The sequence below is a fragment of the Phocoena phocoena genome, chromosome 5 (assembly GCF_963924675.1).
Source record: "Phocoena phocoena chromosome 5, mPhoPho1.1, whole genome shotgun sequence".
NCBI lineage: Eukaryota > Metazoa > Chordata > Mammalia > Artiodactyla > Phocoenidae > Phocoena > Phocoena phocoena.
In genome coordinates this window covers 86396428-86417166 of record NC_089223.1, presented here as the reverse complement: position 1 = coordinate 86417166, position 20739 = coordinate 86396428, and the positions used below count along the sequence as shown (strand labels likewise).

Here is a 20739-nt window from a genome sequence, read left to right as displayed (position 1 = left end):
AAAGGAAACCTTAAACCAGTCAAAAAGACAGCCCTCAGGGCTTCCCTGGTGGTGCAGTTGTTGAGAGTCCGCCTGCTGATGCAGGGGACACGGGTTTGTGCCCCAGTCTGGGAAGATCCCACATGCCGCGGAGCGGCTAGGCCCATGAGCCATGGCCACTGAGCCTGCGTGTCCAGAGCCTGTGCTCCGCAACAGGAGAGGCCCCAACAGTAAGAGGCCTGCCTACCGCAAAAAAAAAAAAAAAAGACAGCCCTCAGAATGGGAGAAAATATTTTCAAATGAAACAGCAGACAAAGGATTAATCTCCACAATATACAAACAGCTCATGGAGCTCAATCTCAAACACAAACACTCCAGTTAAAAAAATGGGAGGAAGACCTAAACAGACATTTCACCAAGGAAGACATACAAATGGCCGAGAGGTACATGAAAAGATGCTCAACATCACTAATTATTAGAGAAATGCAAATCAAAACTGCAATGAGGTGTCATCTCATGCTGGTCAGAATGACCATTATCAAAAAATCTAGAAACAACAAATGCTGGAAAGGGTATGGTGAAAAGGGAGCCCTCCTGCACTGTTGGTGAGAATGTAAATTGATACAACCACTATGGAAAACAGTATGAAGGTTCCTTAAAAAACTAAGAATAGAACTACCATATGACCCAGCAATCCCACTACTGGGCATATACCCTGAGGAAACTGTAATTCAAAAAGAGTCATGTACCACAGTGTTCATTGCAGCACTATTTACAGTAGCCAGGACATGGAGCCAACCTAAATGTCCCTTGACAGATGAATGGATAAAGAAGGTGTGGCACATATAGGCAATGGAATATTACTCAGCCATAAAAAGAAACGAAGTTGATTATTTGTAGTGAGGTAGGTGGAACTAGCGTCTGTCATACAGAGTTAAGTATGACAGAGAAAAAGAAATACCGTACGCTAACGCATATATATGGAATCTAAAAAAAAAGGTACTGATGAACCTAGTTGCAGGGCAGGAATAAAGAGGTAGACATAGAGAATGGACTTGAGGACATGGGATGGGAGGGGGAAGCTGGGCGAAGTGAGAGTAGCATCTCCATATATACACTACCAAATGTAAAATAGTTGGCTGGTGGGAAGCAGCAGCGTGGCACAGGGAGATTGGCTCCGTCCTTTGCAATGACCTAGATGGGTGGGATAAGGAGGATGGGAGGCAGGCTCAAGAGGGAGGGTGTATGGGGACATGTGTATGCATATGGCTGATTCGCTTTGTTGTGCAACAGAAACTAACACAGTACTGTGAAGCAGTTATACTCCAATAAAGATCTATTAAAAAATAAAATAAAATATTGGCTATATCCCCTGTGTCATACAATATATTCTTGTAGCTTATTTATTTTATATGTAGTAATCTATATCTCTTAACCCCCTACCCCTTTCTTGCCAAAAGGGAATTTCTTGAAACTGAAATTTATTAACTCTAAAGAGAAGTTGCTGACTAATTCCTGTTCACTAATTCAGTGTTGTAGAGACAGCAGGTGGGAACTAGAACTCAGTAGTGTGGTTCACTATTTACTGACTCCCCACTGTTATGTGTTACGTAGCACTGTGCTAAGAACAGGAGGTGCAAATGTGTGTAAGAGATAGTCTCTGTCTTCCAAGAGCTTCAGGCTAATGAGGAGATGGACAGTAAAAAGATAATTTCAATATGGTGTGATTATATTCTTTGATACAGGCTGAAAAAAGGTAATACGTGTTCATAGAGAAGGAAATCTGAGATTAGGGACCAGGTCTCCTGACATAGAGTAAAAAATATCCAAAGCAGTGAATTTTTACCACTTGAGTCATTAAAAATTGGTAACATAAGTTGCAGTGCTTTTTAAAAGTATAGGTTAAAATTAGTTTAGTTAAAAATTGAAATATAATGGCAGTTATTTAAAATTGATACAGAAATGAAATGTGTGTTTGGCTGAATAACTGTCTTATGAGGGATACAAATAAATCACTAACTTAAATAATCATAGATAATTATGAAGGATTAAAACTAATTCCATTTTTTAAAGGAGAAGGGAGTTTGGCTTTAGCAATTAGAATAGTAACAAAACACGGAGGCAAATATTAATAGAAATATTTAATTACTTAGGGAATAAAAATAATGTGAATACTATGGGGTTGTTTTTTATATATTTATAAAACAACAGACAAACATGATTACTTTCCTTAGACATTACTAGATAAGTAGAGGAAGTCTGGAGAGTAAATCTAATTTATTCTTATTTTAGCAGAGTACTTGGTAGTTTAATTTTACTTAAAAATTAATTTAAGTTGTTTTGGATATTTGCAGTGTTTATTTGATTAAGAGCTGAGTGAAGTACAGTACCATAGAAAGCACAGATACAGAATTATATTGGTAATTTTAGACAATGAATTTAGAAAATAAAATTGCTAAGTGCTACATATGCTGTGTGTGTATGTATGTTTCAGGAGAGATTTAAATTTTATTATTCTTTCCTCAGAATAATTATTCCTTACTTTTACTGATTAGTTTGTTACCTAAAAAGGGAAAATTTTGGACTAAAGCATTACTATCTAAAAGTTCAATAATATTCTTTTCTTCTTTAGATATTTGAATGAAGCAAAGATTTATTTTACATTGTAATTTTCATTTAAGTTGCTGTTTAGGTGAAGGTGATTTTTTAAAAATAATGTGTAGCAAAGTCTGAGATGCATGGTAATTCTGTGTTTTATTTTTCAGAAAGAATTCTTTGTGGAACTTGGCTTAACTGCAGGGCAACTTGGTATAGATGACTCTACACAAGTGCCTCCTGGTTAGTATTTCTCCCATATGGCATATACTAAATGAAAATGAGAGTGAGGTTAAGGTTTATCTGGCCATTTCCAAATTAATCTAGTAACTTTTTAAATATCTGACAACTGACATGCTTTTTGCCTCTCCTTGGTTACTATTAATTATTGAATAGAATCTTGTATGTTACAATTATTAGAGTTCAATTAGATTTTTGTCTTTTTATTTGAGGGTCTTAAAATAATTTTGAAAACTCATTAGACATATGTAAGTCATTTTGTTGGCAAAATTCTAAGAGAATGGCTCAATAAATTTTCATGAATTGGCCACACCTAATTAAATTACCACCCAGATCAATAAACTGAAGCCCCTTCCTACCATCTTTCAATCTTTATCCCCTGTGTCAAGGATAACACTATTTTTACTGTTCAGGTCTCATCTCTTGCCTCCTCACACTGTCCCTCCCCCTCCTGCTACTCCCATCCCCACTTCCACACACATGTATGTTCTCTCTCTAATCATACTTGAGAAACTGCTGCAAATTTTTCAAGTGTCCGGATTGATGGCTCTGCCTCCTCTAAATCTTCTGCATCATGATCATCACCATCATCTTTAGAGGATTTCAGCAGATCTTCAAGTTTCTTGTTGGTAAGGGTTTCTCTACGCTCTTCTGTGTGTTCCTCAACATTGTCTTCAATCATGTCAGAGAAGCCTTCCCCACCAAACTTCCCCTGCAACATTCAAAATACTACTGACTTGTGCATCAGTAGTGGAGAAGCCCCTGAAATCACTGATCACCTCACTCCAGAACTGCCTCCAGCCTGCATCGGTGGTCTCAGGACTTAAGGCATCTACAGCCTCTGTGGGAAGCAAAACTGCACCTGCAGTTGTGAAGCTCTTTCGTAAATCGATAATGCTGCTCAGTCAGGGTTAGCATCAGGGGCAGCACGAAACGTCCTGAAGGCAAGGTAGGTGTTAATTCACCGCAGTGTGCTGCTGCAGGAGACAGGAACATCACGTCCACATTCTCGCCAGTGAAGCAGAGAGTGTTGTCAGTTATGAGGAGGACTTTGAATGGCAGCCCCTTCTCTTCATCCCTTTACTTCAGGAATGAAACACTGATGGAACCTCTCCAAGAACAAAATGGCCATTGCCCAAGCCTTCTTGTATTGCTAGAACATAGGCAGGCAATTTTTGTTTTTGTTAAGGGCCTGGGGATTGCTTGCTCAGTAGATGAGGCCTGGCTTGATCACGTGACCTGTTGCATTGCCAGACAGCACCAGTCTAAGGTGATCTTTCCAGGCCCTGAACCCTGGAGCCTACTTTGCTGTCTTATGGATATAAGTACGATTGGACATCTTCCAGAACAAGCCCATTTCATCACAATTGAAGATTTGCTCTGGAAGGTAGCCTTTCTCTTCTATAAGTTTTTTGAGCTCTTCTGAGAACGCTGAAGCTGCCTTGGCATCAGCCAATGATGATTCTCCCATGATCTCTAAGTTCTTAAGGCTGTAGCACTTTACATAGTTAGCCAGCCATCCCTTATGAGCCTTAAACTCCTTCATTCTCCTCAACCCCATCACAGTAGTATTCACAGAGGCTAAGTGCTTTTTCACACATCATTTTGCCATGAACAGGGATATGCTTCTGTGACATGTCCTCCAGCCACATACTTGACGCCTTTGCGAGCAATTTGTCATGAATGAGAGACCACTTTTGCTGTTGTAGGGGCAGCACAAACACTTCCACAAATTTCAGCTTCTTTCTGCTTTATTTTGCAAACGCTCAGTTTGTTCTTACTGACCTTATGGCCTACCTTGGCAAGAAATATGCCGCTTTTCAAAAGATCTAAGATTTTAATTTTCTTGTTGAGAGATAGCACTTAACGCTCCCTCTTAGCCTTTGAGGGATTGTTTAGCTTTTTAAAAAATTATTATTATTATTTTTAACATCTTTATTGGAGTATAATTGCTTTACACAGCTTTTGAGGGATTGTTTTGACCACTTAATTGCTCTTTAGGAGCCATTTTTTCACAGAAGCAAAGGGTGCACACAACGTAAGTGACAAACGAGACACAAGGTGAACAATACTCAAACACAAGTGCTGGAGACTGAGGATCCATGAAATGGCGGGAGACTACAGCAGGGTATGCCAACACATCAGTTCATTCACACAGACTCAGTGTAGTGCTTGGCACACAGCAAATTCAAGTTTTGCTGTTTTGAACTTTCTGGAATTTTTTTTCAAATGTTTTCAATCCGTGGTTGGTTGAATCCACAGACATAGGGGGCTGACTATTATCAATAGTGCTTCTGTGCATATTCTTGTGTAAGTCTCCTGGTGCACATAGGTATAAGATGCGCATCTGAGAGCGATGTGCTGCTATCATAGGGCGTGCATATATTCAGTGTTAGTAGATGTTGCCAAACAGTTTTCCAACATGGCTGTACTGATTTACACTCCTACCACCTTTGTATGAGAAGCTCATTTGCTCCATTTCCTTTGCATTTAGAATTGTCAGTCTTTTTCATTTTAGCCACTGTGATGGGTATATATTTCATAATGGTTTTAATTGCATTTCTCTGGTGACTGATGTGGTTGGGCATCTTTTCATATGTTTATCGGTCCGTTGGATTACCTCTTTTGTAAAGAACCTGTTCACAGCTTCTGCCTATTTGTGTCAGATAGTTGTCTTTTTTAAATTGACTTACTGGGAGTGCTTTACATGTTCTAAGTACAAGTCCTTTGCTGGATATATGTATTGCAAATACAGTCTTCCACTCTGTGACTTACCTTTTCACTCTCAGTGGTATCTTTTGATGAACAGATGTTTCTTGGTTTTAATATGATCTAGTTTAGGAGGTTATTTCCATTATGATTGGTACTTTAAAAACAAATCTTTGTTTCTCCCATACAATCTTTTAAAATGGCATTTGTATAGTGGGATTTCCTATAAAGTATTAAGTCTTTTATTAGATTTGCTTTCATGGTAGCTTAGAGTAGAAGTAGGGATTTGCAAATAAAGCTATCAATAAGTTTTGTTTTGTTTTGTTTTTAGGGAAAAAAAGCCAAAGATGAATGGACAAACATTTGTGTTGTGAGAAGATATTCTGTATTATTTTAACAAAGAAAATTAGTTTATCAATCTTTTCTTCTGATTAAATATATTTCCTTTTCATTTCTACAAACTTGAAATAACTTAGAAAAAAGATTTTTCCACATATAAAGATAAATATTCTTATAGCTTCCTGGAGAGCCATTCAGCTTTGAAAATAATTAAAAGCATCAACACCAGAAAACATCTACATAATATTGTTCTAAATGTGGCTGATTATATTTGTGTCTAATAATTTTATTTATTTTATCATTTTTAGAACTTTTTGAAAATGAGCATGTACGTATTGGGCAAAAAGGTAAGCTTTTGATTATACTTATTTTAATTTCTGAAAATGAGACAGTCTCAAGTAAATGTCTGTATCGTATACCCTCAACTGAAATTTAATCTCTGAGAAGCTAAAGACCTAAAAAGGAATAAAATTTAACAATGTAGATAAAACAATGGGAATCTTTATAAAGAGGGGAAATGCATCAATTTGGCTTTATCAATAAATGTCAGGTAAAGAAGTACACAGATGGTTCACTAAAAAGGAAATGATAAATGCAGGCACACATTTCTCAAGGATATTAGCTTAATCCATTCAACAGTAGAATTTCATTTTAAAATCAAAGAGCCAGGTTCTCTCTTTGATGTGCCCACACCCTTCTCATCAGTGTTAATTGGAATATGCTCCTGCATCAGGAGAGAATAATAGCTGTCACACTTCCCAGCGACTGTTCACCATGGTAGGGCTTAATAACTGAAGCAGCTGTTAGTGTTCTGGAGAACAAATTTTCCCCATCTTTTTAAGATTCTTTTCCTTATTTTTATAAATCCTGTTTTGTCTTTGAAATATGAAGTGCAGGTAAGTCTTGTGTCAGAATAAATCTTCTATGGCAATTATATTATCATGTTCTAAACTCCCTAGTTCAATTTTTCAGAATCCTATTTATTTAGAAGACTGCATTTGTATGATTTGATATTTTCATTAAACACAATTGCAAGTTATCATGTGGTCTCTTTGTTTCATTCTCATTTAGTGTAAGAATTTTTTCCTTTTTCTTTTAAGAAGAAAATATAAGAAAACAAAACTGTTTGACAAATATCAGCAGTTGTCTAGTATTTCTTCTTTTGTTTTTATTTTTTGGTTTTGTTTGTTTGTTTTGGACGGGGGCTTAATTTCCAGACTTAATGGCTAGTATTTTCATTAACATAAAGATGAAAACAAAAGGATAATATATTAATTTTGTGAACTTGACTGCTTATGAATAATTTTTGGCCTTTTTAAAAGGTTATCAGATCTTTTTTGTTTTTACTTCTTTAAAAATCCCTCTTTTCTGTTGATTTTGGCAGATAGCTAAAAAGTCATCGAATAGAATGGATATCTACATTCTTTAGAATTCTCAGTCATAATACTTCAAATAGCATACCACTTCCAAATACTAGAACATTCATGACTTAGTAGAATATGCATAAGAAATTTAGGGTTTCTGTAGCTATGACTTCATGTGATCATGAAATCCAAAACTTATTCTATATATGCATCACAAGTTTCACATCCATGGAGCTATAGTTAAAGCGCAGTGAAATCAAGGTACCTACATTAAAAACTTTCACCTGGTGGGGTAGGAGGTGGAGGAGCTTACGGCTTGAAACTTACAGGGCTGTAAATAAGGCCACATCAAAAATCTGAGAGTAAAAGAAGATTGTCAAGATATGATGCAATTATGTTAGACATAAAGATGAAATGTTAGCTTCCCAAAAGATTTTTAAAGATTTCAGTGTTATTTCTTACATTATGAATTTTCTAATGAGATGTTAATACACTTTTGACAGTTCTATCAGAACAAGATAGTGCTGCTGCTCAACAGTATATCAGACAAGGAAGTCCCACAGCCCTGAGAGCTGAACTATGGGCTCTCATTTTGAATATTTCCAGCCAACCTGAGGTAAGAAGAAAAAGGATGGGCCAGATTTGATATTTGTTTTTCAAAGACCTGCATTCAAAGTAGAAATATTTTTTTCTTAGTCTAATATTTACTCCCTTTTTAATTTTCAAATTCACTGTAGTTTAGAGTTCTAAGATAAGATTAACATATAATTTAATCACTGTGTGCTTAACATAGACGTTTTTGTTATTAATAATTAGTTGGATAGGGTGAACCTATACATACAACAGAACAATAAGTAAAACCTTAAGAAGTAGAGTCCACCAATTCAGATCAGTGAAGATGTGTGGTAGAACTGGGAGTTATAATAGGGAGAAATAAAGATGCACAGCTCGATATACGTAAATGACTACTTTGTCCCTACAGTTACTTTCAAAATATGCACGATTTTTATGGGTTTAAAAATTGAAAGATTATGTGGGAATGTTATTTTTCTAAGTATAAGAACATCTTATTTTAGGAAATAAAATGAATATGAAGAGAAATCACCAACAGACAGGTAATAGATTCAATAAAGAAACAAGTGTAAGACATTGATTCTTCTTGAAATATTTTGGAGAATTTTTTTTTTTTTCTGAAGCCCACCGATCCTATAAGTCATCTATTTAAAGATTTTAATAAATAGCAAACTAATAGTTCCCTAACCTAGCAGTTAAAAACATGGGTTTTGTTTAGAATCATATGACCTAGTTTCAACTCCTAGCTCCCTCAACTTATTTGAAATAAGTCACTGAGTGAGTTAAATTTCTTCAAACTTCAACTTACCCATACTTAGATATAGGTAATAATTTTTATATCCCAGTGTGGTTGAAAGAATTAGATGAAATCCATGTGAGTCTTTTATTAACACAGTACTTGGTATAACAGGTCACCATTGATGGTAGCAATAGTAATTACATATAACATGTAATTATGTTATAAATTAATTATAATTTATAATAATGCAGTTTTTAAGAAAATCAAACATTATAACATATATTATAAAAACTACACCTGTAACCTTTGCAAATTGTGTATGCATGCTTGTGTGTGTGTGTGTGTGTGTGTGTGTGTGTGTGAGTGAATGTTTTAAATCTCCCGCTCTGAACAGCACTATCAAAAATCACTTGCTTCCTTTTTGAAAGAATAAACCTTGTGATTTATTTTAGAGCAGTTTTAAACCAAATGATACTACTGATGTTTTGAGGTGACACTTTAAAAGTAACAGTTTACAAAACAGTTTTGAGTGTATGCTGGGCATTTTTTGTGAGTGTATCAACTCTTGTAGAAGAGGTAGTAGTTCTTGTCCTGACCTGTGTAGATGACCTACCAACTTCGCTGATCAGGAGCTAAGTTAGCAAGTCCTGTCTCTGCAGAGGAACTAACTACTACCATTTCAAAAATAGATTTAGAATTTTTCCAGAAGTATAGTTGTAGAATAAAAGTAGTAATCCCAGATAGTGATTGTATAAAGTTCAAAGGCAGTTTTTACACTTGAATTCTGGGTTAAGTTATCTTGATTTTCTATATTCAAAATGGCAATCTGTAAAAAGAAATTAATATTATCAGAAGGCAATCTTGATTTTATTGAATAAAACATTTTCTATCACTTACACTTATTTTCACTGTAAATGTGTGACCTGAACAAACTATAGCGGTTCCGAAATAATTGTTGTAGGTGGTACATTAGAGGGTGGAGGGGGAGAGAGAGAGAGGGAGAATACTTACTTCTTATGAAGAATACTTTATCAGAACTTTTTGTTCAATTACTTCCCAATCTCTTAAAATAAGCTACATATACAAATGCATCATAGTTGAGGAGTTAGATAAATGGAATATTTCAAATTTCACACTCATAAAGCTATTTTTAAAATCTTACCTCAATAGAAAGAAGACTTGGGATTTAATGCTTTAAGTTCCTAGCAGTTAATTTATTTAGTACTTTTACTAGAACATTATTTAACTTTGATTTTTTTCTCTTTTTAAGAAAATATGTGATAAGTTTAAAAGAATTGCTTTTATATATTTTCTTTTCTACAGCTCTCTAGATCTCTGGATCAAAATATCCATATTTAGTAAACATTCATATTTAAATTTTTTTGCTTAATTTCAGTTTGCTAATTAAAAGTAGAAAATTGTCTTATACTTTGCTCTAGGTTCTTGCTTACTGATAAGATAGCCAAGATGAGTATTAACATTTAAGATTTCCTTTAGTGATTTCACAATAATGTTCTCCACAACCTGACCTAAAGGTCGGCAATAATGCCTGACCATCCTAGATCTTTCTGGTCAGCTCACCTAGTCTTCCCAGTGCCTGTTTCTGTCCTTCACTCTCCTCAGCCACTTATTTTCAGAGTCTTAGCAAAAGATCTCACCTTCTCCTAACCAGAGAAAACAGAAGTCATCAGAAGGAACTCATTCAAATTCCTTCCACCAAACCTGTAAACTTAACTTGCATCAGCACCCGTTCTTGCCTCTACTTTTACATCTAAACCTTGTGCAAGAAAAGTCTATGCTAGATGCTCCTACTTCCTTAATCCCATTAATCACTCAGTCTACCATAGTCTGGCATACACCCCACTACATGACTATAACTGTCCTAGCTAAAGTTGCCAAGGAACAGTGGATACATTTTAGTCTTTACATCTACTGCATTTGATACTATTATCTATTCTGCCCTTGAAATATTCTTGGTCTTTAATTTAGTTCATCCTGTTTTCTTAGTTCTTCTTTCCCTCTTTTTCTTTTTCTTTCTTTTTAAGTCTGCATTTGGGTTCGTCTGCTAGACCTCAAGTGCTTGTATTTCTCAGAATTCAATTTTGATCCTCTTTTCACCCTGCACATTTTCCCTGGACTGTCTCATCCACAGTCACCTTTTCCATAATGGCTTCAACTCTGTTTTCAACCAAACTTAGTCTTAAGCCTAAAACGTTTATTTCCAGTTTCCTGCAGAACTCTAATACATGGTCTGAAAGTGTATCAGACTCATGATATCTAAAAGAAAAAGTATAATCTTTACCTCAATTTATTTGTGGTCATCCAAGAGATGCTGAATTATCTCTCTTCCCACCTGAAAAAAAAAAAAAAAAAACCTTGTCAGACTTTTGTCTTCTTGGATATTCTACTTTCCTTTCACATGCAGTTTATTCCATGACCTTTTCTGAGAAGCCTTCCTAATATCTCCTCTACCTTGTCTTCTCCCAACTCCATCACTGCTACTCTTAGATACTTCCTTCATTTTTCTCCCACCATAACCAGTGCAGGAGCAAAGACCTAAAGACAGAGAAACATATACCATACTTCTTACTTTATTTGGCTGCCTCCCTTTCTAGATTGAGTACCTAAGGACAGGGATTTTTTTTCTTCTTCATCATCTGTAAAGTCAGTATCTTGTACAGCGTCTAGAAATGGTCAGCTCATCTAAATGCTTAATGAACAGTTAAGTATAAACTGTTAGGAATGTTCTGTGAGTTCTTTGACTTCCTGAGAGTATATTTCCTTTTTTCTTCAGTTAAAGAGATAGTGTGTAAGTCTGCATAAAATATAAAATAGATACATATACTAAAATTTAAATATTCTCTGATGCTAAAAATTTGGGCTATTTTGCTTTTCAAAGATTGCTTTTTATAATCATAATTTATTACTGTTAAATATCTATTTTGCCAAAGCTTATATAAAATACTCTTGAAATATCCTATTATATTATTGGTAATTGTTATATTTTATAAGTTCTTGTTTTATAATGTCTTTGGTGTTAGGGTAATGCTGGCCTCATAGAATGAATTAAGAAGTATTCCCTCTGCTTCTGTCCTCTGAAGGAGATTGTAGAATACTGGCAGAATTTCTTCCTTAAATGTTTGGTAGAATTCACCAATGAGGCCCTCTGGGCCTGGTACTGTCTGTTTTAGACACTTGTTAAGTCAATTACTTTAATAGATGTAGGCCTATTCCGATTGTCTGTTTCTTCTTGTGTGAGTTTCAGCAAATTCTGTCTTGTTCAAGTAATTGATCCATTTCATCTAGGTTATCACATTTGTGGGCAGAGAATTGTTCATAGTATACCTTTATTATCCTTTTAATGTCCATAGGATCTGTAGTGATGTACCCTCTTTCATTTCTGATTTGGGTAATTTGTGTCCTTTCTCTTTTTTTTTTTTTTAGTTAGCCTGGCTAAAGGCTCATTCGTTTTATTGATCTTTTCAAAGAACTAGCTTTTTGTTTCAATTATTTTTCTCTATTGATTTCCTGTTTTCAATTTCATTTATTTCTGCTCTAATTCTTATCATTTCTCTTCTTCTGCTTACTTTCAATTTAATTTGTTCTTCTTTTTCTAGTTTCTTAAGGTGGAAACTTAGATTATTGATTTTTAGATCTTTCTTGTTTTCTAATTTATGCATGCATTCAATTCTGTAAATTTCCATCTAAGCACTGCTTTTACTGCATCCCACAAATTTTGATAAGTTACCTTTTCATTTAGTTCAAAATATTTTTAACTTTCTCTTGAGATTTCTTCTTTGACCCATGTGTTATTTAGAAGTATGTTGTTTGATCTCCCTGTATTTGGGGATTTTCCAGTTATCTTTTTGTTATTGATTTCTAGTTTAATTCCACTGTGGTCTGAGAGCAGACACTGTATGATTTCTATTCTTTTAAATTTGTTAAGGCTATGTTTTATGACCCAGAATGTGGTCTATCTTAGTGAATGTTCCATGTGAGTTTGAGAAGAATGTGTATTCTACTGTTATTGGATAAAGTAGTGTACAGGTGTCCATCATAGCCAGTTGATTGGTGGTGTTGTTGAGTTCAACTTCGACCTTACTGATTTTCTGCCTGCTGAATCTATTTCTGATAGGGAGGTGTTGGAGTTTTATTTCAATTGGAAATGCATGGTTTATTTAATAAATGATGCTAATAACCATCCTTCTGAAAGAAAACTCAGACCTTTGGCTTACCATATATAAAAATAAATTCCAGGTAGGTTATAAACATTTAAATTAAAAATATCAACTTTAGAAAAAACTAGAAAAATATTTGTATAAACATGTGATGTAGGAGAGCCTTGCCTAAGGGAAGCAAGAAAATCCAAAGCCATAAAGAATTTTTAAAAATTTGTCAATGTATACCATAAACAAAAATCAAACAACACATATTAATTTGAAGAAAAAGTATTTGTAACACAAATGACAAAAGGTTAATCCTCATTATCAATAAAGAGCCTGACAAATTAATAAAATAAATGTAATCTAATAGAAAAATATGTAAGTCATTGAAGTGGAAATTCAAATGACCAGTAAGCATATGAAAGAATGTCAACTTTATTAGTATTTGGGAAAGTGCAAATTCATACAACAGTAAGATAACCATTTTTCATCCATGGAAAAGTTAAAATGGTGAGGATATAGGTAACTTTGTGCTCTCATGGGTTGCTGGTGGGAATTTGAATTGATACTTTTTTGGAAAGTAGTTAGGCAATTTGTTGTCCAACTAAAGATATATGTGCGTGTTTGTGTGTGTGTGTGTGTGTGTGTGTATATATATATATATATATATATATATATATATATATATATAGCCTTCAGCCTACAATCCTACCTTTGCCAGTTTATCCCATAGATACAAAAGCATATGTGCATGAGCATATTTATTGCAGTATTTGTAGTGACAAACAACTAGAAACAACCTGAGTAGCCATCTATAGGCTAAAGGAATGGTTAAATAAATTGTGATACATCTGTAGCACAGCTTCAAAAATATTAAAGTGTATGTAGTTATTAAAAAGACATAGAGAGATGACCATGATATACACTAGAAACTGAAAAATAAGTATAGAATGATTCCATTTTATGTTAAAAAAACAAGTAAAACCCTTAAATATGATTATATGTTTGTATAAGCATGGAGAAAAGTATGGAAGAATACAAATTACAAATAATGTTACAAATACAATACAAATAACATTAGTTTCTTCAGTGTGGTGGCAGGGAAGAAGAAAAGATTGTTAACTTTTTCTTTATCCAGCTTTAAATTGTTTCACTTATTTTAATGGTCATATATCAGTTTGTAATTTTAAACTTATTTTATTTTATTTTATTTTATTTATTTTTTTTTGTTGTTGTTGTTGTACGCGGGCCTCTCACTGCTGTGGCCTCTCCCGTTACAGAGCACAGGCTCCGGACATGCAGGCTCAGCAGCCATGGCTCACGGGCCCAGCCGCTCCGCGGCATGCGGGATCCTCCCGGACCGGGGCACGAACCCGTGTCCCCTGCATCGGCAGGCGGACTCTCAACCACTGCGCCACCAGGGAAACCCTAAACTTATTTTATTTTTAAAAAGAGACATAACTCTAAGCATCTTAGCTTTTCCACTGTGTTCCCTAGAAGACATTAAAGTATAAAACTATGCCCTTTGCCCATTGTCAAGGATTGTTATTTGAATTAGGTGCTGTTCCTGCCTTTAAAAATGTTTTTTTATTCTAGCCAGAGAGATGAATTTAATAAATACAATAGAAGGTAAATAAAATAGTAAAATAATTTTGCTTTAGGTAGGAAATCAAAACAACATGAATGAGAACAAAGTAAGGCTTTTTAATTAAAATTAAAATGACTAAAAATAGCCAGTAAATCCCCAGATTATCTTTATGCAAAGAGCACTTTGCCTCAAATCAGAGAACTGTGTATTAAGCATCTTTCAAGACAAAGAAATCGTGTTTCAGGAAACATAGGGCTGGACACCACGCTGCCAAGGCAGCTGCATGCAACAGATATTCTTCTTTGTCCCAGTCGAACCTGTCTCACAACTCTTATTTGAGGGAATGTCTTCAGAAAGAATCACGTAGACTGGGATGTACTGATGGAGCCAAGCAGTATTTGGATATGGGTGGAAACCAGGGCTAAAATGCCCAAGACATGGATGGAGGGATTTGGAGGAACACAGGGATCAGCTGAAGTAGTGAGATGATATTTCCATCTCTCTTTAACACAACTACTACCCATTTAGTCTTAACCTTTTTTTTTAAACCTTTATTATTTATTATGAACACCCCGACCAACTATTAGCCTGATGCTTAACTGGATTACGTCTTATGTCCCTCCTCCCTCTCTGCCTTCCCCTGTCTTTTCTTCTTTTTCCTTTCCTCCCCTTTTCTCTTCTTCCTATCTTTCCTCTCTTCCCTCTTACTTCTTATTCTCTATTAAATTAAACATTAGCCAAATCTTATCACTGTTTAGAGTTAGATTTTCTAATATAATACCATATTCTTTTATTTTTTTTAAACTGATTTTTTTGCTATTACAATTAAAAAAAAATTTTATTTTATATTGGAGTATCATTGCTTATCAGTGTGTTAGTTTCAGGTGTACAGCAAAGTGATTCAGTTATACATATACATGTATCTATTCTTTTTCAAATTCTTTTCCCATTTAGGTTATTACAGAATATTGAGCAGAGTTCCCTGTGCTATAACTGATTTTTATTTACTTTTCTAAAAACCTGGACTCAGATGTAAAGAAAAGTACACTGCTGATTCTATTGATCAATGTCATTAAAAGTCCTAAACCCTTATTATTGTCCATTAGCCAGATGAGATGAGAGTGTTTCTCATTATCTCTTGGAAATTTATGTATCTTCTCAAGCTGTGCTTAAATCATGTACAGGTTAACTGCATAGGATTCTGTATAGTTATAATCATTATATTTTGAACTAAAAATGAATAATAAAGGATTTTTAATCTAAAAAAAAACACCCTGATGTTTTTCATATGCTTTATGATTACTTTTACTACCAGGGCTGATTTAGTATGTTTAAACTTTTTTATTTTATAATAATTTAGATATTAGAAAGGCAGTATAGTGTAGTCATTCTGGGTTTTTATATAGGTTTCGGGGCTTTCCCGGGATCAAATCTTACTACCTTTGTGGCCTTGGACAGCAAGTTACTTCTTTCTCTGGGCCTTAATTTCTCAAATGTAAATGGGAATAATAATCATTGTTGAACAGTTTTATTTTGTTGGTATGGGATTAAATAGATTAACTCATGTGTAAAACAGTTCCTGACACCTAGTAATTACTTAATAAATACTGCATTTGCTATATTTTTATTTTTTTAAAAAAATAAATTTATTTATTTTGGGCTGCGTTGGGTCTTCGTTGCTGCATACGGGCTTTCTCTAGTTGCAGTGAGCGGGGGCTACTCTTCGTTGTGGTGCACGGTCCTCTCATTGCAGTGGCTTCTCTTGTTGCGGAGCATAGGCTCTAGGCACTCGGGCTTCAGTAGTTGTGGCACGTGGGCTCAGTTGCTCCGCGGCATGTGGGATCTTCCTGGACCAGGGCTCGAACCCATGTCCCCTGCATTGGCAGGCAGATTCTTAACCACTGCACCACCAGGGAAGTCCTGCATTTGCTATTAAATTACAGTTAATCAGTTTAGCAAACATTGATTAAATACCCACCAGGTAGCAGATTTTATCTTAAGGGATGGGATTAGGTATATTTATTGATCATCTACTATTGGCCAGGCATGGAGACTGTAGTAGTGAATTAAAAAAAGTCCTGGGAACTTCTCTGGTGGGGCAGTGGTTAGGAATTGGACTGCCAATGCAGAGGACACAGGCTCAAGCCCTGGTCCGGGAAGATCCCACATGCTGCGGAGCAACTGAGCCCACACACCGTAGCTATTGAGTCTGTGCTCTAGAGTCCGCGAGCCACAGCTACTGAAGCCCATGCGCCTAGAGCCCATGCTCCGCAACAAAAGAAGCCACCGCAATGAGAAACCTGTGAAGCCACCGCAATGAGAAGCCCATGCACCACAACGAAGAATAGCCCCTGATGGCCGCAGCTAGAGAAAGACGGCACGTAGCAACAAAGACCCAATGCAGCCAAAAATAAACAAATTAAAGGAAAAAAAAGTCCTTATCCTCTTAGTGTTTATAATACTATTAATGATCATTATTTATTAAAGGCATTATTTATTTGAGGCTGACTTTAAAATGTGATTGACTTTTAATGTTTTTGTTTGTTTAACTTTTAAATCTAGGATATCTTGTATTATGAGCAGCTTAAGACTAATGTGATACAACATGACCTTTTGGTGGACAGTTTAATTTATAAAGTAAGTAAAAGTATACATAGTTTTTCCATTTCATTAATATCATTAAGCAATTATTGAGTCTTCAACATGTAGGGACTGCACTATGCATGATGATACATACTAAACTTGAAAAATAATTTTAAGTGATCATTATACTTACAAAGTTAAGTTTGACCTTCAAAATTTGCAGTTTCTATTCAATGTTATCCTCCTTCCCGTTGAAACTGTCCTCATAATCCTTTCCTGACCCTCCCATTTATTGATTAAGAGAATGATAAGCATTTCCTGTCCTTATAAATTCAAGTTTTCCACACAAACTACATAAGAAGAAACTAAAAGGAAAATGAGATTATGGATTTTTTATCTTATTTGTCTCAGTCTTTAGGGCCTGCTTATTTATTTTATTATTTTGAAGTCATGTTTTATTTTTAATTTCTTTTAGTTTCTAGACATATAGTTAAGCACGTCTCAAGTTTTATGATAAGGATTCATTGAGTTTTTGTTTCCAGGCATCTGATATTGAGACGAGATGCAGATGCTGAAAACGTGGTATAGGATATGACTGATTCTGGATTAATAATTGGGTTGTTTAAAAGACTTGGATTTTAGATTTAGAACTTGTAAGATAGAGGAGAAGGGCATATTATTCCAGATCTCAGAAACAGGGGAGAGAAGAACCTAAAAATTTGTCTGGGTAAAACATAACCAAAGTTAATTATAACAATGACTACTAGCATTTAATGATTGCTTACTATGTGCCATACATTGTTCCAAACTCTTTACATAGATTGTCATCTGATCCTGTTAGCTACCTTGGGTGGTAGATACCAGCATCTGGGCTGTAAATGATAAATGCATTTTTTTCCTGGAAAAAACTTACATTCTGCAAAATCATGCTTAAAAATAAGAGCTTATAGGAAAAATAGCACTTTTGTAACTAAAGTGCTAACAGAAACAATAATTGGGAGATGAATTGGACAACTCAGGCAGGCTGCTCCTGCAGGAGTTATTAAAAATGTACAAAAATAATAAAGTGTAAATGCTAAAGTAATGCAGATGGAAGTGGTGCACAGCACCACTGGGGCTGCTGTTCAGGTGGGCACAAGAGGAAGTGCAGAAGCTAAGAGATGTGCAAGGCTGGGGGTGTGCCTCTCTGGAGAGGGGCCCCCTGTGCAATCATTCATTTTCCATTCTCTTGAAATACAGTTATAAGGGCTCATGCCTGTGGAAGACTTTGTCCTTTCCTGCTGAAGGTTATAATTCTACTTCTGCTGTTCTGGCTTCCCTTTTTTAAAGAAAAATTGCATATGAACGAACACAATTTTCATGTTATACTGCCATCATTCCCTTACTCACCAGCCACATATTGATACATGTGTTGTAGCAAAACAGGAAGTACTATCATTTTGCCATTTTACAGATGAGGGAACTGAGGTAAAGAAAGAGTAAAGAAATTTGTTTAAATTCATATATTAAATAGCAAAGCCAAGATTTGAATCTAGGTAATCTGACTTCACAACCGTACCTTTAACCACTGTGCTCTACAGAGAGAAAAGATGAGGAAATTTAAGAGGATGCAGTCTTTTGATGAAAAGTCTTGACTCTCACAGAAGTTTTTACATAGATTTGGATCACAGGTACTACTATTAACTTTGAGGTCAAATGATTGTGCTCAGGGGATTATTTTAACAACAGCCTAAGAGATCTTTTGGGCTTTAAGACCTTCAATCTCCTTTCTGTTCAAATGAGAGAAGACTCACAAGAGAAGTTGTTCAAAAAATCCAAGAGTGCTAGCATGAGAGTTCTCTTTGCTGCCAACATGAATTTCAGTTAGAATCAGTAAAAAACAAATCTGTCATGAGAAAGAGGTAAACAGTTTGTGTCTGAAGAATTGAATATAAGTTCTGCTAGAATCAATCCTGACTGTCCACAACATGAGTGTTTTTAGGAAGATATCTGTCTCTGGTTGTTTCTGACTTGTATTAGTTGAGCTCTGCTGATCTTATTGGAACAGCTCCAAACATTATTAAAGTCAGCCCTTGAGGAAATGAGCATTTTAAAATTATTTGAAGTTTCATTACAAGTCCCTTTGGCAAAGGCTCATTTTTAATTTAACTGAAAGTAAAGTAGAATTATTTTAGTGATTAAAGAAATTAATGAAACAAGGCAATGCTTATATACAGAACACCATCAAACCCTCCCTAAGCTAAAATATCTAATGGTTCTCTCTGGACTGTGTTTTTTTTTCCCACAAACTTGCCTTGAATCCACACCATCTACAGTTTTCCACCACTTGCTATGATGGACAGTTGACCTGTCAGTTTATATCAGTGTTTCTCAACCTTTTCTTCATTATTATCCCTAAAGAGAAAATTTTCTCTAATATAAAAAAATTAAATACCAAAGAATAAGATTTTGGTGGGTAAGGATAAGCTTTGGAGGTCCACAAACCATTGTACTATGTAAAAGTTTTTGATCCCCAGGAACGAAGTCTCACCCCTTAGAGGCAATATCATCCTCGTTGAGATTGCATGGTCTCTGCCTCTGCCCACGTTGTGACTTAGACTGGCTCCTTTCTTTCCCCTTAGTCTGTGTCTTTCAGTTTTCCCAAGCGTAGCACACATTCACTACCTCCAGAGTCATCCACAGCTCATTTCATCCTCCTGTAATTGCTGCTTTGATCAATAGTCTGATTGAATTTTGTAGGTTGAGCAATATTATCATAGATTCCTGCAATATTTCTTTGTAACTGTTCCGATATTTCTACTATGTATGTTTTCTTGCTGGTGAGATTGAAGATAAACATTGTCTAGTTTGTTTGTTTGTTTGCTAGCAAGCAATGACTTGCAAGTGAAAAATCACAAAAACATGAAAGATTTTTGGTATTTTGAGGGAATGGCAAGAATGTGGGTCTGAATAGTGGAAGATGAGATTGGAACAGTAATTTGAGGCCAGATTGTTATGGTTGCTTTTGGATGTTGTGATTGCATCTCCTTTTCTAATTTTAAGACACCTAAATATTAGATTTAAAGGAGATAAAATTGAAATAAGTAATAAAGAATTACTAATGGAACCAAAAAGACTGTGAACAATTTGTAGTCAAATAATGTGTCACTTATATTAGTCAAGTTAAATTTGTAAGTTTACCTGTGATAATTCTAGTGATAAAATCTAATTGAGAAGTTTATAATCATACATAAAAATAAAATCATTGCAGTATTATTTCTAGATGCTGCCTTTATGTCTTAGTACTATAGACATATTCATTTAGGTTCTCTTCAGTGCTCTCTACTTTTAATTATAGGATGTGAAATTGACAGCAAGCAATGATGATTATTATTTTGTATTTGAAGATTACTTATATCAGGTAAGTTGAAAAATTAAAATATGTAATATTCTTGTTTTAAGTTCTCTAACTCAGGATACTTTAGAAGATATCTCTTTTGTTAACTGAATCTTCCTGAAATCCACTATGTTTATTTTTTATCTAATTAAATGTTCTAAGTTTGGGATAAGGTTAATTTTTGTTCTTACATGGGACTAGGTAGGAGAATAAGAGCTACATATCTGCTCCAACCAGGAGAGGTACATGCACAGATTTTTTTTTTTAATACATGAATCAACTCTTTTTTACATTCTATTCCCATATAGGTCATTTCAGAATATGAGTTCTCTGTGCTGTACAGTAGGTTCTTATTAGTTATCTATATCTATATCTATATCTATATCTATATCTATATCTATATATATATATAGTAGTGTATATATGTCAATCCCAGTCTCCTAATTTATCCCTCCCCCCCGTAACCATAAGTTTGTTTTCTACATCTGTGA

General features: G+C 35.0%; 1 protein-coding gene across 2 annotated transcripts in view; it reads left to right on the top strand.

Annotated features, from left to right (window-relative positions):
- The window catches only part of TBC1D19 (TBC1 domain family member 19), a 154394-nt gene that overhangs the window by 83808 nt on the left and 49847 nt on the right, over nt 1-20739 (top strand). For both annotated transcript variants that reach the window (XM_065877598.1, XM_065877599.1), the window contains 5 exons: nt 2745-2817; nt 6171-6209; nt 7730-7842; nt 16852-16926; nt 20210-20272. In XM_065877598.1, coding sequence (XP_065733670.1) covers nt 2745-2817; nt 6171-6209; nt 7730-7842; nt 16852-16926; nt 20210-20272 — 363 coding nt within the window. The remainder of the gene's footprint in view (nt 1-2744; nt 2818-6170; nt 6210-7729; nt 7843-16851; nt 16927-20209; nt 20273-20739) is intronic.